The sequence below is a fragment of the Akebia trifoliata genome, chromosome 11 (genome assembly GCF_017979445.1).
Source record: "Akebia trifoliata isolate Shusen 1 chromosome 11, ASM1797944v1, whole genome shotgun sequence".
NCBI classification, from domain to species: Eukaryota; Viridiplantae; Streptophyta; class Magnoliopsida; order Ranunculales; family Lardizabalaceae; genus Akebia; species Akebia trifoliata.
In genome coordinates this window covers 10,881,093-10,895,201 of record NC_141385.1, presented here as the reverse complement: position 1 = coordinate 10,895,201, position 14,109 = coordinate 10,881,093, and the positions used below count along the sequence as shown (strand labels likewise).

Below are 14,109 nucleotides of genomic sequence, written 5' to 3'. Positions count from 1 at the left end.
CATTTTCCGGCTTCTTTCTGTCCATACATGGTAAATGAATGCACAAAAGCTGCTTCTTTTGACATCAATGGCCGAGTCATTACCCTTCCAATTTCTTGTAATCCACTCAATTTCGGATTCCTACGAGGAAGGCACTCTCGTAGTGAGGGATCTTTTGAGAACATTGATCCATATCTGTTTGGTGAAGGGACATGAGCAGAAAACATGGTCACTAGTTTCTTCATTTGCGCGACAAAACACACAATAGGCCTAATTAAGCTTATCTCTCCTGACTAACCAATCTTGGGTTTTAAGGTTGCCACTAAAGCATATCCAGGAGATAAAACGATGCTTGGGGACCACTTTGTTGCTCCACACAATCTTGGCCCAATCCTTCTTGTTAGCTTCATGACAAAGAAAAGAATATGCCGAAGAGGTGGTATAAGTCCCAGTGGAATCAGCGGTCCACACAACCCTATCCTCTTTAGACTCCACCCTCTCCATCTGAGTGATCTCATGCCAGATTGAGTTTAAAGTCCCTAATCCCGATCGAGGCATCACCCATTCTCCATTCCTAATAAGAGCTCTCACCTTAGCCTTCGCATTATTCCTTGAGTCATGAGTTAGCTCTATTGGGAAGTTGTCGAACAAGATCCCATTAGAGGTCCATGGGTGCCAAAGATTTGTGTTATACCCATTTCCTATAACATATTTGAAGGCATTTAACATCTCCCTCCTAGCTTTAAGAAGTTTTCCCCATACCCAAGAAGCTCTTGTAGTTGCTATTGAAGTCCATAAGTACTTCCCTTTAAGCTTGTTTGCAAGCATCCATTGCGCCCATAGGTTCTTTTTGTCTGTCGCTAGGAACCATAGATGCCTTGAGGTCACAGCTCTATTCCAAGTTTCTGACTCCCAGACCCCCCCCCCCCTCCTTTGGCTTACAAATTTTGCTTTAGCAAATCGCATGATGTTTAGCTCTTGCGGTTGTGCCAGCCCACAAAAATCTCGCACAGACTTGGTTGATGATCTTCTTCGGCAATAAATAGTTGGATGCGCAAAAAATGCTCATGTTACTAAGAGTGGTTCTGATCAACTCCAATCTACCGGCATAAGAAAGCAAATTACCTTTCCAATAGAAAATTTTAAGATTAATTTTATCGATTAAAGGCTCACAATCGAGAACACTAAGCTTTGAAGGGATGAGAGGGATTCCTAGGTATTTAATAGGAAGGTTTCCTTCTCTCCACCCCATCTTAACCGAGATAGCTTCCTTAAGAGAATGAGGCACATTCGAGAGGAACAATTTGCTCTTAGTTTCATTTGCTTGAAGGCCAGCAAACTCCATGAAAAAGTCCAGTGTATCCTTGAGGGAAACAGCTGAATTGATATTACCTTTGAAGAACACCAACAAGTCGCCAGCAAAGCATAAGTGAGAGATAAATGGATTCTTGCATCTGCTATGAAGGCTGAAAAGACCAAATTGAACCTTTTTTCCAGTTTAGCAGAAAAAGCTTCCATGATCATAACAAAAAGTTTGATTGTAAGATGGACAAATTTGCACAAATGCTGATTGAAAAACTTTACATTGGGAAGGGGGGAAAGGGGGAGGTGTACATTAATGAGCCTGATTCCTGCCAATATTCACCATGAGAGATGATATACTAAATAATTTTGAAACAATCTAAATTGTTTGACTTATCTGAGAGGAGGTGTCCCAAATGAGTCAAGTAGGTATCAGTGAGAGGCAAGACTTTAGTTGAAAAAATCAGTGATTTCTTGAAAAAATCATGATTAAATCTTTTTTTTTTCAAATTTGTAATTTCCCACAAAAATGATTTCTCATTTAAATATTATTTTGTTACTTAATATATGAAAAAAAAAATCCCAAGTTCCTACAATTAATTAATTATTTTTAACTTTTTCCGAGTTTTTCAGAAGTTTTCCCTTGCTGACTATTTCTTGAACCCTTACATCACTGAGAGTAACCACTTTTAGACTATAAAAAGGTGCTTATTGATTCTATTTATGGTTTGTGAGAGACAATTCATCATTGTAGATCAAGGATCTCCAAACTTTCCGAGGATTATATGCGTAGACTTTGTCGTAAATGGAAATTCTTATTCAAACTACTTACATATCCATTTATGCCACGATATAAACATATATGAGAAAGTCGATAGAGATGGTTTGTGCAATGAAGGCAGATTAGAGCCCAAGCACAAAGGTTAGTTGGTACATTCGGAGGACTCACGCATGCAAAGTGTGGTGCACCTGCAAACCCAATGGACTATTAGATGCCCACATAAGATGACAAGTGGACTTAATTACGAAATTAACCCGCGTAGCATGAAAAAATACACATGATGGTGTATTCCCCATTGCCCAAACATTTATATAACAGATCATACATGATATATACACATCAATTCCCAATGTCATGGGCTGTGTGACAAGATAGAGGGTATGGCATGGTGGATGGGGAATACACTTGTAATTGATACCTCATGACATCGTGTCGTGCATTCTACTCCACAACCAATGAGGATATCTATGCAAGTCATATCAGAGCTCAACTAGAAATTTCTTACAGGATAACTCCATCTCTTTCTCTAGATCCTATCCAGTCATGTTTCCTAATTCCACACTCATTTCTTCACTCCTTGTCAAAGGAACGGTGACCGAATTGCCGTCAACTTGGTTTATGTGGACACCTTACTCAGCTATTCATCTGACCTTTACTTCCATATGCAAGTGGCACATAATGTGTCTGCTCACATTCATAAGACTTTAATTGGGACCCCTTACAAAAGGAACGTTCAAGTCAAAGGTTCTAAAGGAGTGATGAAGACCCAAAAAAATGTGGATTGATGTAGTGAACACAGTTAAGAACAAACTAGCAATAAAATGGAATGGATGAATAGGATTCATTCAGCTGTGCCAAAGCTAGCTGCGTAACAGAATGAATACTACTGTCACAAATTCCCAAATAAGGGGTCCCAAGGTGTGTAACCAATCGGCTCCAAAAACGACAAGACCAAATCCTAGAGAAAAGATATACAAATAAGTTATAAATTTGTATTAATGTAAGGTAATGGTTATAAGAGAACTTAGACCTTAGGAAGATAGGAGATCACCATTTGCGACCATTGGTTCAAATGATTTGTCCACATTGATGTGTCAGGCAATCTGTCTTCAGTTGCAGTGTCAATATAGTTGTGGGTACTCACCGGATCTATTAAGATGGTAACTGGTTGGTGCTTGAGGAATCCTTGGATGCACACGATTTATGGAGCAACAGACCTGGTTATTGCACGCATCGAAATTTCTGGTGGCATGTCATTTTCAAACATGATTTGGGGGTATTTGTCAACAACATAATCATCGACCGAGTCAAGCACATCACCATCCAACAAAAACAGTTGTTGGGTTTTAAATTGAAGCCCCATGGAAAACTTTTTCATCTCAATTATAACAAAGGCCTTTGTCTCGACACCCCATCTCCATTGGCCTAGTCGTTTGATGTTTGGGAGTGAAATTCTAAGATTAGGAATAGGTGATGCAATAGTAGGTTTGATTTTAGTTTAAATAATTCCACATCGTAGCGGAGCTCACCCTTTAACCCACAAACAAAGCAACTAGTTAATAAGGAATTCTTCTGATAGACCTGTTGTTTGATTTGACGATCTTTTGATCTCCGAAAACAGAGAGTTTGTCGAAGCTTGGCAAGGCTTTGGAAAAATCTTCAAACTTAATAGCCCGAATATAGCACAGAGGGCTCATGTAAAGGCGGGTCAGGATATGTACTCAATGGTTCTTTGGAGCTACTAGTAATATGGGATGGCTGCCTTTTCTAAGTGAAATGAAGGAAGCTGTTGGAACTCTATCCATGAATGGTGTGTTGTTGTAGTCAAATAATTGTTCTGCCAGATAAATTCTGCTGGTAGGATCATCACCAACAAATCGTCGAAAGTTAATTTTAATCATCCTTGGTTGGTTAACATGGTATTGGAGCGTGCCTTTCTCTACTCCACGTCACCCAGTTCATATCTCCAAGTGATTTGGCCCAGTCCGTCTCTCACGTGCGGGGGTGTGTTGAGTTTAGTCCCACATTGGAAACTCATTGCCTTGTCTCTCTCCTTATAAGCTCCTGGGCCTCTCCACTCAGTGCCAATTGGTTTTGAGTTGGACCAAATTTTTCATGGTATCAGAGCAATACGTTCAATAGGTCACAGGTTCAAATCTTTTCCACCCTTATAGGTGAGAGGGAGTGTTGAGTGTATATTTTCCTCCACTCTCGGGTGTTTCATACCTAGTTAATCCTCATTACCCCTCTTATATTCATAGTTCTCCCCTTCTCCAACAGATCAGTCTTTTGGAGTAGTTGGTTGGTTAACAAAGCCATTGCTACCTTGGGAAGATGAAGAATGAGAACCATCTTTGAGTTGTTGGATTGCAACAACTTGATCGATTTTTTTAAAATTTTTGATACCTTTAAAGATCCAGGATCATCAGCTACGGTGTGTCTCGTTCTTAGAGAATAGGATGGTGTCCTGTTGTGCTGAAATTTCCCATTAGTCTCTTCACACATAAGTTGGTTATCAAGTACATGTTGAGCCAACTTGAAAGGATTGAACAAGTTTTTCAACCATGCAAAAGAATGTCTTAGAATAAGTACTACTGTCGTCAAATTCGATCCATTTATTGTATAGTTGAATTTAAACATACGAGACAATAAATTTCACCTTTCACCTTTGAATTATCATTCCCACAGTACATATACTAAGCCTGATGTGTAGTGTAGGCTCTACTGTTTGGCGGGTCCTTTAAAAAGAAAGTATCCAAATAGAACCTTGAATTTCACCCGTTTAGAACTCAACATCAGGACATGGACACAACAGATCACGCATTAGGAGCCACTGATTACTTCCATCTGTTCGATATCTGTTTTATTGTATACAACTATACACATCACGTACGTATTCCCATCTCTACCAATTCAAATTACAAAGAAGAACAACTATGCTCTATGTTAACTTTATTGATCTAATATGTTACTCCACATCATGAAGCAGCCCTGTACTACAAATTTTCAATTAAAAGTTGCAATAGTTTCAGAAATGTAAAAATTGCAGTAAATCCAATGTCTACCCAGCACGACTCATTATATGTAAAATCATCTGTTGTTTTGGTGAATCCAGTATCCAATCAGATCATACTTGATGGGCTAATTTGCATGAAAATGGTCAAAACTTTTCCATGCTTCAACCTCCCAAATAATTTTTCCTGATGGGTGCTTTGAGACCTTAGGAATTACAATAAATATCATAGACTTTTTAAGTGGTCTATCATCTACGTATTCTGCCTTAGTTTTCCAACTGTTCCCTTATAGACTTTTATATCAATTAAATTCCAAATATGGGCAGACTCATCCTTCACATATATAATTGAGCCTTCTTTAGAACATTAGATAAGACTAGCACACCCAATTCATTATTGATTAGTTGGTCTACAAATTAAGTAGATTTCAATAATTCTTGAAAGTTTTCAAGAAATAATGATTAGCTGGGTTACAAAAACTAGATTTGAAGAATTTGAGGAAGTTTTCAATAAAATCAACATAAGGGGAGATGGGATGTTTCCCAACTAGGAATTGGATTTTGTAATGGAGAGGTTTAGGATACCCCTCCAACAGAAGATGAGTTGTAGGGATTGGTAAGAGGTAAGTAGAATAATGAAAACAGATATAGAACTTATTCATGAATTTATGTATCCAGATAAGTTTACATAAATAGGTAATTTATTCGTTTTCGTTAAAATTCTTATTCACAAAAGTGTGCACGCGCTCACACACACACACACAAAAGGGTGTGGGGAAACCCTGCCATATTGAAAAAAGAAAAATTAAATTTCAAAAAAACACCATGGTAATACTAAAGTACCCTTATGCTGACCTTTAAAAAATTGTGAGAATGCCTCTGTAAAGTTTATTTACTGTACCTAAATCAAAGGGGTATAAAGTAAATTTACATTTTTTTTCCCTGCTAATCCACAAAAAAAGGTAAATTCTACTCATAAAACACCCATCATTCAATCAAATTAAACAGTGCATAAACACAATAAAATCAAATAGTAAATTAATCTTGAAGAATTCAAAACAATGACTATGTATTCGAATTAAAATCCTTCCTACTCGAAAGGTTTCCAATGATCCTAACTAATTGCATCCATATCGAGTTTTCTTTTACTCGTGCTTTTCCCCGTATCACGATCTCTTCTTTTTACTACTGCTGGCCCCATTATCGTCTTCTTTTTTATTAATGATAGCGTTGTAATCTCTTATAACATCAACAGCAAAACATAATCGTGAACCTCTCTCTTCGGGAAGCCGGAAGAACCAAAGCTTCACCGTATCTATCGTTGCCTCCAATTGATGTTTTTCAACAAGAGAATACCATGTTTTCGCCAACACGTATTTATGGAAGCTAGCCCAATACTTAAGTGTAAGCTCAGACTCTTCATGACCAGTTGGGCCTATCACCAATACATTGATCCCAGTTTCTTCTTTCCCTTCTTTCTTCAAAATAAAAACTTTCTTCTTCTCCTCATCTGTCATCAACTCGTTTATTTTTTCGGTCGTTGTGATTAAGAGACGGCCTTGATTTTGTTTGATGTCACTTTCTTTGAGTTCCTTCTCCATAACTAAAATTGGCTCAGTGCCTCCAAGATTATGGATTGCTTCTAATATGCAAGGACGCATCGGTGGTGGGACCGCCGCTTCTTCTTCTTCTCCTCCTCTAAGGCTAAGCAATGTCGCCGCTGCTTCTGCTACTTCTTCTTCTTCTTCTTCTTGAAGGAGAAGCAATGCTGCGGCCGCTGCTGCTTCTTCTTCTTCTTCAAGGAGAAGCAATGCCGCGGCCGCTACGGCTCTATTGCTCCTAAGTATCATCTTCACAGCTTTTACCAATGAAAGAAACTGCTTCATAAGAAGAAAGTTTATATAATATTTTGTTAGAAAGAGAGAATGACAGAAAGAAAGAAAGAAAGAAAGATTTTGAGTTAGAGAGAGAGAGAGAGTAGTGAAGAAAGTGAATTTGTGGTGTTAGTAACAAGGATTCTTAATATGTAGTCCTCTATTTTGTGGTTCACTACGTCACTTCACTTTCTTCTTCAGTTAGATCGAAAGCAACACAAATTGTTTGTTTAAGAATCCTTGTTTAAGTTAGAGACCAACAACACAAATTCTAGTTGTGTTAGGGAGGCGGAGTTTGTTGAGTACGAATTTGCTGGTAAGGAAGTTCTGTGCTAAGATGATGAACCAATGGCATAACACCACGTGTATTTAAAAATTAGTATTCATGATAATCTGACTCTCCCACGTGGCATATTGAAAATACTTTCTTACTTGGCATGTGTTAAAATCATAGATTTTATGCGTCGGGATACATAACTGCACATCCCACGTCAGGAGACTATTTTGAGTATGCCACGTTCGATGTCCGATTATCATTATTCTTTTTAGCAATTTCTAATGCACATGGGATCATGCCATTGGTTAGTCAGCTTAGAACAACAATTCCTTTGACAGCAAATTCGTTGTCGATTTTGATGCAAGACTCTCCTGTGTATGCGTGAGTCGTGCTAGACTAACTTCATCGCTGGGCTGATGTGGCAATTTCAAGAAAAAAAAAAGCCGTGACACTGTGTTCAACACCGCGTTGACGCGGTACTCCACAGAAACCATAAATTTCTTTCCTTGAGATACAAGTTAAAATATTAATTAAGGGTTCTTTGTGAGCTGCCACGTTAGTCCATTGTTACCAATCTCTCGTTTAATTCATGACAAAATTTTTATTTTTTTCAATAAAAACATTATTTTCCAGATTATTGAATTATTTTGAATAATTCACAGATCTTAAATTTAAAAAGAATAAAAAACATTTTTTTATGAATTTTTATAAAATTTGATGAAAAAAAAAATACTAGTATAACTTGTTGTATGTTGCAAAGTGTAACATATAAGTTGTGAGATGTAACACAAGTCAACTTTGAAGCGGTCATGTTTCAAAATTTTGGAAGAATCTATCTTTTTACGTGATAAATATTCATTTTATCTTTAAAAAAATAATGACATGTCACTTTATATTTATTTGAGATTACATCTTAATTTTTCAAATTGATGGTTTATCCCTTGACTTTGGTCTTCTTTTAAAAATCTATGGAATAATAACCTCAATGTACTCATTATTACCACTACCTTCATCTTCACCTTCACCTTCTCCTTTACTATCACCATTAACATCACCAATTCCGTCATCACCATCACTATCATATGATCGAATTTTTGAAATGAAACAGATAATACACATATGAAGTATATGCTGCATGTTTTTCATTTTTCGAATATTTGGTCGAATTTTAAACCGGATTTTTGCAATCCAAGATCAAATAGAACTTGAAGTTGCTAACAAAGTGTTGAACAAAAGCAGTCCAACATTTTCCAGAAAAAAAAAAAAAAATAGAATAAAACTAGATTACAAACTCTATGTTTTATGGCCACTGCCACATCAATGCAGTGTTGAGCACAGTGCCCAACAAAGTCAGTCCAGCCAGTATTTTCCATATGAGAAAATCTTAGAATGACTATTAATACCGCGTTGCACACTGCACTGATGTGGTGGTGTGCTTAGAACCATAGATGCTTTCACTCTTATCTCAAGAAAAAAACATCTATGATTTTTAACTCACCACCTCATCAGCATAGTGTGTAACGTAGTAAAAAGATGTAATCACTCTAGGACGACTCTTTTATTTAGGATGAGTAATGATTTTTTGATGCCCCCTCTAACATAGGCCCCCATCATAGAACCATAGATCATTTGCCTCGGGATACATAAAATCATAAATCATTTTCTTGTGTACCATGAGGCAAATGATCTATGGGTTCTGTGATGGGGGGCATAGGGGAGCGTATGTTAGGGGGGTTGGGCGTCCGATTATCACAATTCCTTTAGGATATACCCACAATAAATTTATAGAGATTCTATTGCCACGCCAACTTTTGCTAAGGCCACCCTAATTCATATGTAACAACCAAAGAATTACCATCTTAGGGTGGCATTAGCAAAAAGTGGTGTGGCAATAGAAACTCTCTAAATTTAATTAAATTGACCTAAATTCCCTTAATCTTCAATAGTTTTGATAATAAAAAAAAAATCTAAAATTTTTTTTAGAAAATTTATTTTGGAAAGAAATAATAAGTTGAAATAGATTTTTTTTATAAAATAAAAAAGAATAATGATAAATTGATTAAAACAAATACTCAAATATACTCAATTGACGTGGAAATTATAGAAAAGCATTGATTTTTTTTCCCCTTGTGCATCCAGAGGAAATAAATCTATGGTTAAATGCACATGCCATGCACACATGTTGAGTTTGTGTTTTTTTTTTTTTCAATGAGTTCTCACGACTCAGTAAAAAATGATGAATTTTTTTAGTAGAAAAATAATTTTTAGAGGTTGTTGTGTTTGAAAATCTGACTTTAGAAAGACACCCTGATTTTGAAAAAGAAAACATGATTTTGTTTTTTCCTCTAAAAATAAGAGAATTTAAATCATTTAGCATCAAAGACTCAATCATTGAAATTCCTTCGAATTTTGATCCGACAAGGTCTGTTTGTGGGTGATGTGGCAATCCTGCGTGACTTCGCATAATCTCTATTGTGCAAGTCCTTCGTCCTAGATTAGAAGTGGTTCAACACCAAAATTTTGAGTGGCCATAAATGCCCCCCACTTTTATATTTAAATTTAGAGAGTTGCTATTGGTGCCCCAACTTTTACTTATTACACCCGATTTAAAAATAAGGAGAATAAATCAATGATTAAGAATAAGTAAAAGTTGAGGTTCCTATAGAAGCTCTCTAATTTTGATTATTATTTTTATTTTGTTTGCTAAATTTCTATTTTAGAGTTTATAAAATTCTAAACAACTCCTGAAATTGTTTGAATGAGTATTATAATGTTTCGTAATATAGAGATTATACATTTTGTCAAAACTTCGTAATATTTTGTAATTAGTAAAAGTTGAGGTGCCAATGACAACTCTTCAAATTTAATATAATCAGAGTCATTTTGGTAAAAAAATCAAGAAAATTGCAGTTTACTTAAGATTGAATTATCAAAATTACTTAGTTTTTTAAATTACAAATGTATCTCTTTTATTATGTAATTGTAAAAAAAAACGACAAACCAATGTTGCCTAATGATAATGTTAAATAATAAAAAATTATGCTTTATAGAAACAAATTAATAAAAAAATTCAAATCCTAGATATAAATAATGAATATATATATATATATATATATAATAAGTGGATTTCGTTCAGTGAACCAATTAATTTTTTTTTGCGAAATTCTTAATTTGGTTTGTCAAACATCAAAATTTGGTGGGTTCATTTGATTTTACTAATCCGATATGAACCGTACCACATCATGAATGGGTTTGTGGTTTGAACTAGAACCAACTAATTATGTAACATAGGAAAAAAACTATCATCTTATATGATGTTTAACCCATAGCAACTCTGAGTCCTTAACCGATGTGGGACTTTAACACCCACCCACACATCCAAGCTGAATTGAAATAGAACAAAGGCCTGATACATAGACAGGCGAGCTATAGAATCTGATACCATGTTAGATTCCAACCTAAAACCAATTGGTATCAATTGGAGTGGCCCAATAGATATTTAACCCATAAAACTCATAAGTTCTTAACCAACGTGGGACTTTAACAACTAAAATCCCCTTCTATACTACATATGTGCATCTTGATTTCAGTCTTTAGTGAGAGGCCAATAAAACTTGAAGAAAGTCTTCTTCTTATTGGAATTCTCACATTCTTTCTTGTCAACAACAAATAACTTTTCTTCTGAGATGAAGCTCTCCATCAACATGACTGCTGGGATTTGAGGAAAAACACAAATTTCTTACATATTAGATTCAATCTTTTAGGGATTAATACATATTTTCCTAGAGATATATTTTTCTTAAGAATCCCTAGCATCTCAACAGTCATTTTGATGGAGAGCATCAACCTGTTAGTGAAGCAAGCATTTTGAGATACCCTGTTGATGACACACTCATTGGCCATGGTCTCCCCTAGGAGACTATTGAAGAATGACCCCAAATACCCTTTTCAATCTTTCCTAAAACCTCTTATTTTCCCCCAAAACCTACTGTGTTCAAATTTGGGTTATGGTGACAAGATCTGGACTTGTTCTTAGTGATGGCTTGATTTATTATTTGATTTTCTATATTTTTTCTTCTCTTAAATAAGAAAAAAATGAATTAAACTTATATTTTGATGGCAGTCAAATAAATCAAAGATTGAAGTATTTTTTTTTTCAAAGGGGATAAGAACCTTTTAGGAATATTGTGATCTATTACTACCCATTTCAGTGTTTGGAACTTTCATTATTTGGGTAAATAACTGTAAATAATAGCCGATACAATCAGCAAATCATAGTAACTAACTAGTGATTAAAAATTAAAAATGAGTCGTGATAATTTGACGCTCTTTTTTCAAATGCCCCCTTGATAGAATTGTAAATCTTTTGCTTTCGGATACACAAGAAAAATATTTAGAGGCAATTACAGGGCATACCTATCGGTTGTAATTTTATTACAAAAACTCCCTTACTTTATCAAGTTTGTTACTTGGATCAACTGTACTTTATGAATCATGCTACCATGACTTACTTCGTAAGATTTCAAACCTTACTAAGTTGGGTCCACATGGATAATGAAATTAGTAATCCAACAATACAGGCTTCTAAGTTTCATAGAAATAATCAAATTCGAAAAAAAAAAAAAAAAAAAAAGAACCCCTTTTTGAGCTTGATTGTAGGTGTTGAAAATAGATGGTTACTGAACTCCCAAATTTAAAACTAAAGTTCAATAGTGAAAAAAATATTTTTTTTGTCGATTTTTTTCTTTTAAAGTTCTTAGAATTTTGTTCTTTATAACCCAGTGAAATCAGATCAAGCTTTTATTTGCCACAAATTGATGTAGCTAGAATTCACTCCAAGGTATGTTAAGTAACAAATTAACGTCACAAATTTGAATTTAATGACATGCATTCCCACACTCCAAGGCTTGCTCCGTAACAAACTTGATAAGGTAAGGTTCCGTTGGAGTTGTCAAAACTCCATGGAAGTTTTTGTAATAAAAATGCAACAGTTGGGTCTGTTGAGTAAATCTCTCAAAGATTTATGATTCTGTAACTACCTGCAGATCAGAGAGTGAGGGGGGGCATCTGAAAAAAGAACGTCAGATTATCAATAGTCATTAAAGATAGCTTGATTTATTATATCCGTTGACTTTTCAACTCCCTTAAAAAAATCATTTTCATTCAATATGTTCCTTTCATCTGGTCAATCACTAATAAAAGTGAGGGAGATTAAGAAAACCTTCCATGTTTTGGTGAATATTTGAGATATATCTTGTGTTTTCAAACTTATGGCATGTCCCTTGACCTTAGTCTTCTCTTATAGACTAATACAAAATGATAAATCTCTCAAGGAGGATTCAAACTGAAGACCTATGCTTCTTGATGCGTGGTCTTGGCCATCTGATGCACCAAGGCTTGGGGGTTAAAACAATTGGAATATTCAAACTCTTTAACCTATAACCTATTTAATTTCGTCTTCAATCCATATTTTTAAATTCTATAGTCTTCCACTTCTCTAAAAATCGTAAATTGTTCTTTTTGTTAAAGGTTGATGTAGATAGAACATTAAGGTTAATAATGAGGGCAAAATTTTTATTTGAGGATGAAGATGGGAGCATCTAGGCCACTTTTTAGTCTATTATTGAAGACCGAGGTCAAGGGATATCTTATCAGTTTGAAAACAAAATGGTATCTCAAATAATTAATCACTAAAAAAATGTAGAGGTGCATGTCTAAATCATCCCAAAAGATCACTAATTAAAATATTCTATATTAATCACCTACTAATGTTGAAGTTTAGTATTTTTTATCTTAATTTTCTAAAACAAAGTTAAGTAGATGGGATTATATTAATAATATATTTTTTTATATTGATTTCTCTTTCTACATTATAATCTTGTCTCTTTCTCCTATCGAGGATTCCATGTCGAGCCAACTGATTAAAAAAAATGTCCCACTTGGGCATGAGAAATACTAAGATGACTTTTTACAACATTACCCCCAAAACTGTGCTGACATGGTGGTACACTTGAGAAGAATCGATGGTTCTCTGTGCAAATAGTTATGTAGAAAGTATTCTAAGGTGTCAGTATAGCATGTCTCCTTGCAAATATCTATTTTTTTCAATTTACTCTATTAGTCCTGACGAATGATCGTTCCATCTTCCAAGGGCACCTTTGGCTCCCATGTAAGGGTATTAAGTGACTCGATTGGGATTGATTTAGAATTTATAATATGAAAGTCATACTGAATCCAAATCCAATCCAACAACTAATTGAATATGTGGGTTTGTTTGGAGGACAACATTAGGGAGACAACTTTGAGAGATTAAAATTATTTTATATAACTTAAAAGTTTCGGATTGGGTTGATTTTTTGTGAGGATGATTTATACGGTGAAGAGATCATACTCACAAAAAATCAACATATTTTGAAGGTGGTTTAGAATTGTGTACAATTGATTTTTTATCGTTAATTTGTTAATCATATTTTATTGAGGTTAGAAATTTCATATTCCACTGATTTTTTGTGAGAAAATCAGTTCAATCCAAAACTTTATATCATATAAGGCAAATAGGCAAATTTTGTCTCCCAACATTATCCCCTGAACACTACCCTCTCTGTCTCTCTCTCTAATGGGGATTTCAGCAGTGAGCATCTTCTAGAACTTAGGCTTTTCAAAAAATATCATTGAAATGTGTTATTTTCTTAGTAAAAAAAAATGATTTTTTAACCATTTTACAATGAAAATTTCATAAATATTAAAATTCTCAATAGCATTTTATTAAAGTACTAGATTTCACTTGCGCAGTATCCTCTCTCAGATTAAGGGGATAAAAACCAAAAAAAAAAAAAAAAGTTAACATAGATGGTGGCAATTTTAATACAATTTGCAAACACAA

At 34.9% G+C, this 14,109-nt stretch overlaps 1 protein-coding gene across 1 annotated transcript; it reads right to left on the bottom strand.

Moving 5' to 3' along the window:
* Nucleotides 1-249: 249 nt before the first annotated feature.
* Nucleotides 250-3,425, bottom strand: LOC147390893 (uncharacterized). Its single transcript, XM_086458949.1, has 3 exons — nt 3,280-3,425; nt 1,153-1,445; nt 250-839 (listed from the first exon to the last, which is right to left on the bottom strand). The coding sequence occupies exons 1-3, from the start codon at nt 3,423-3,425 to the stop codon at nt 250-252; spliced, it is 1,029 nt and encodes a 342-aa protein (XP_086315075.1).
* Between the last annotated feature and the right edge of the window lie 10,684 nt (nt 3,426-14,109).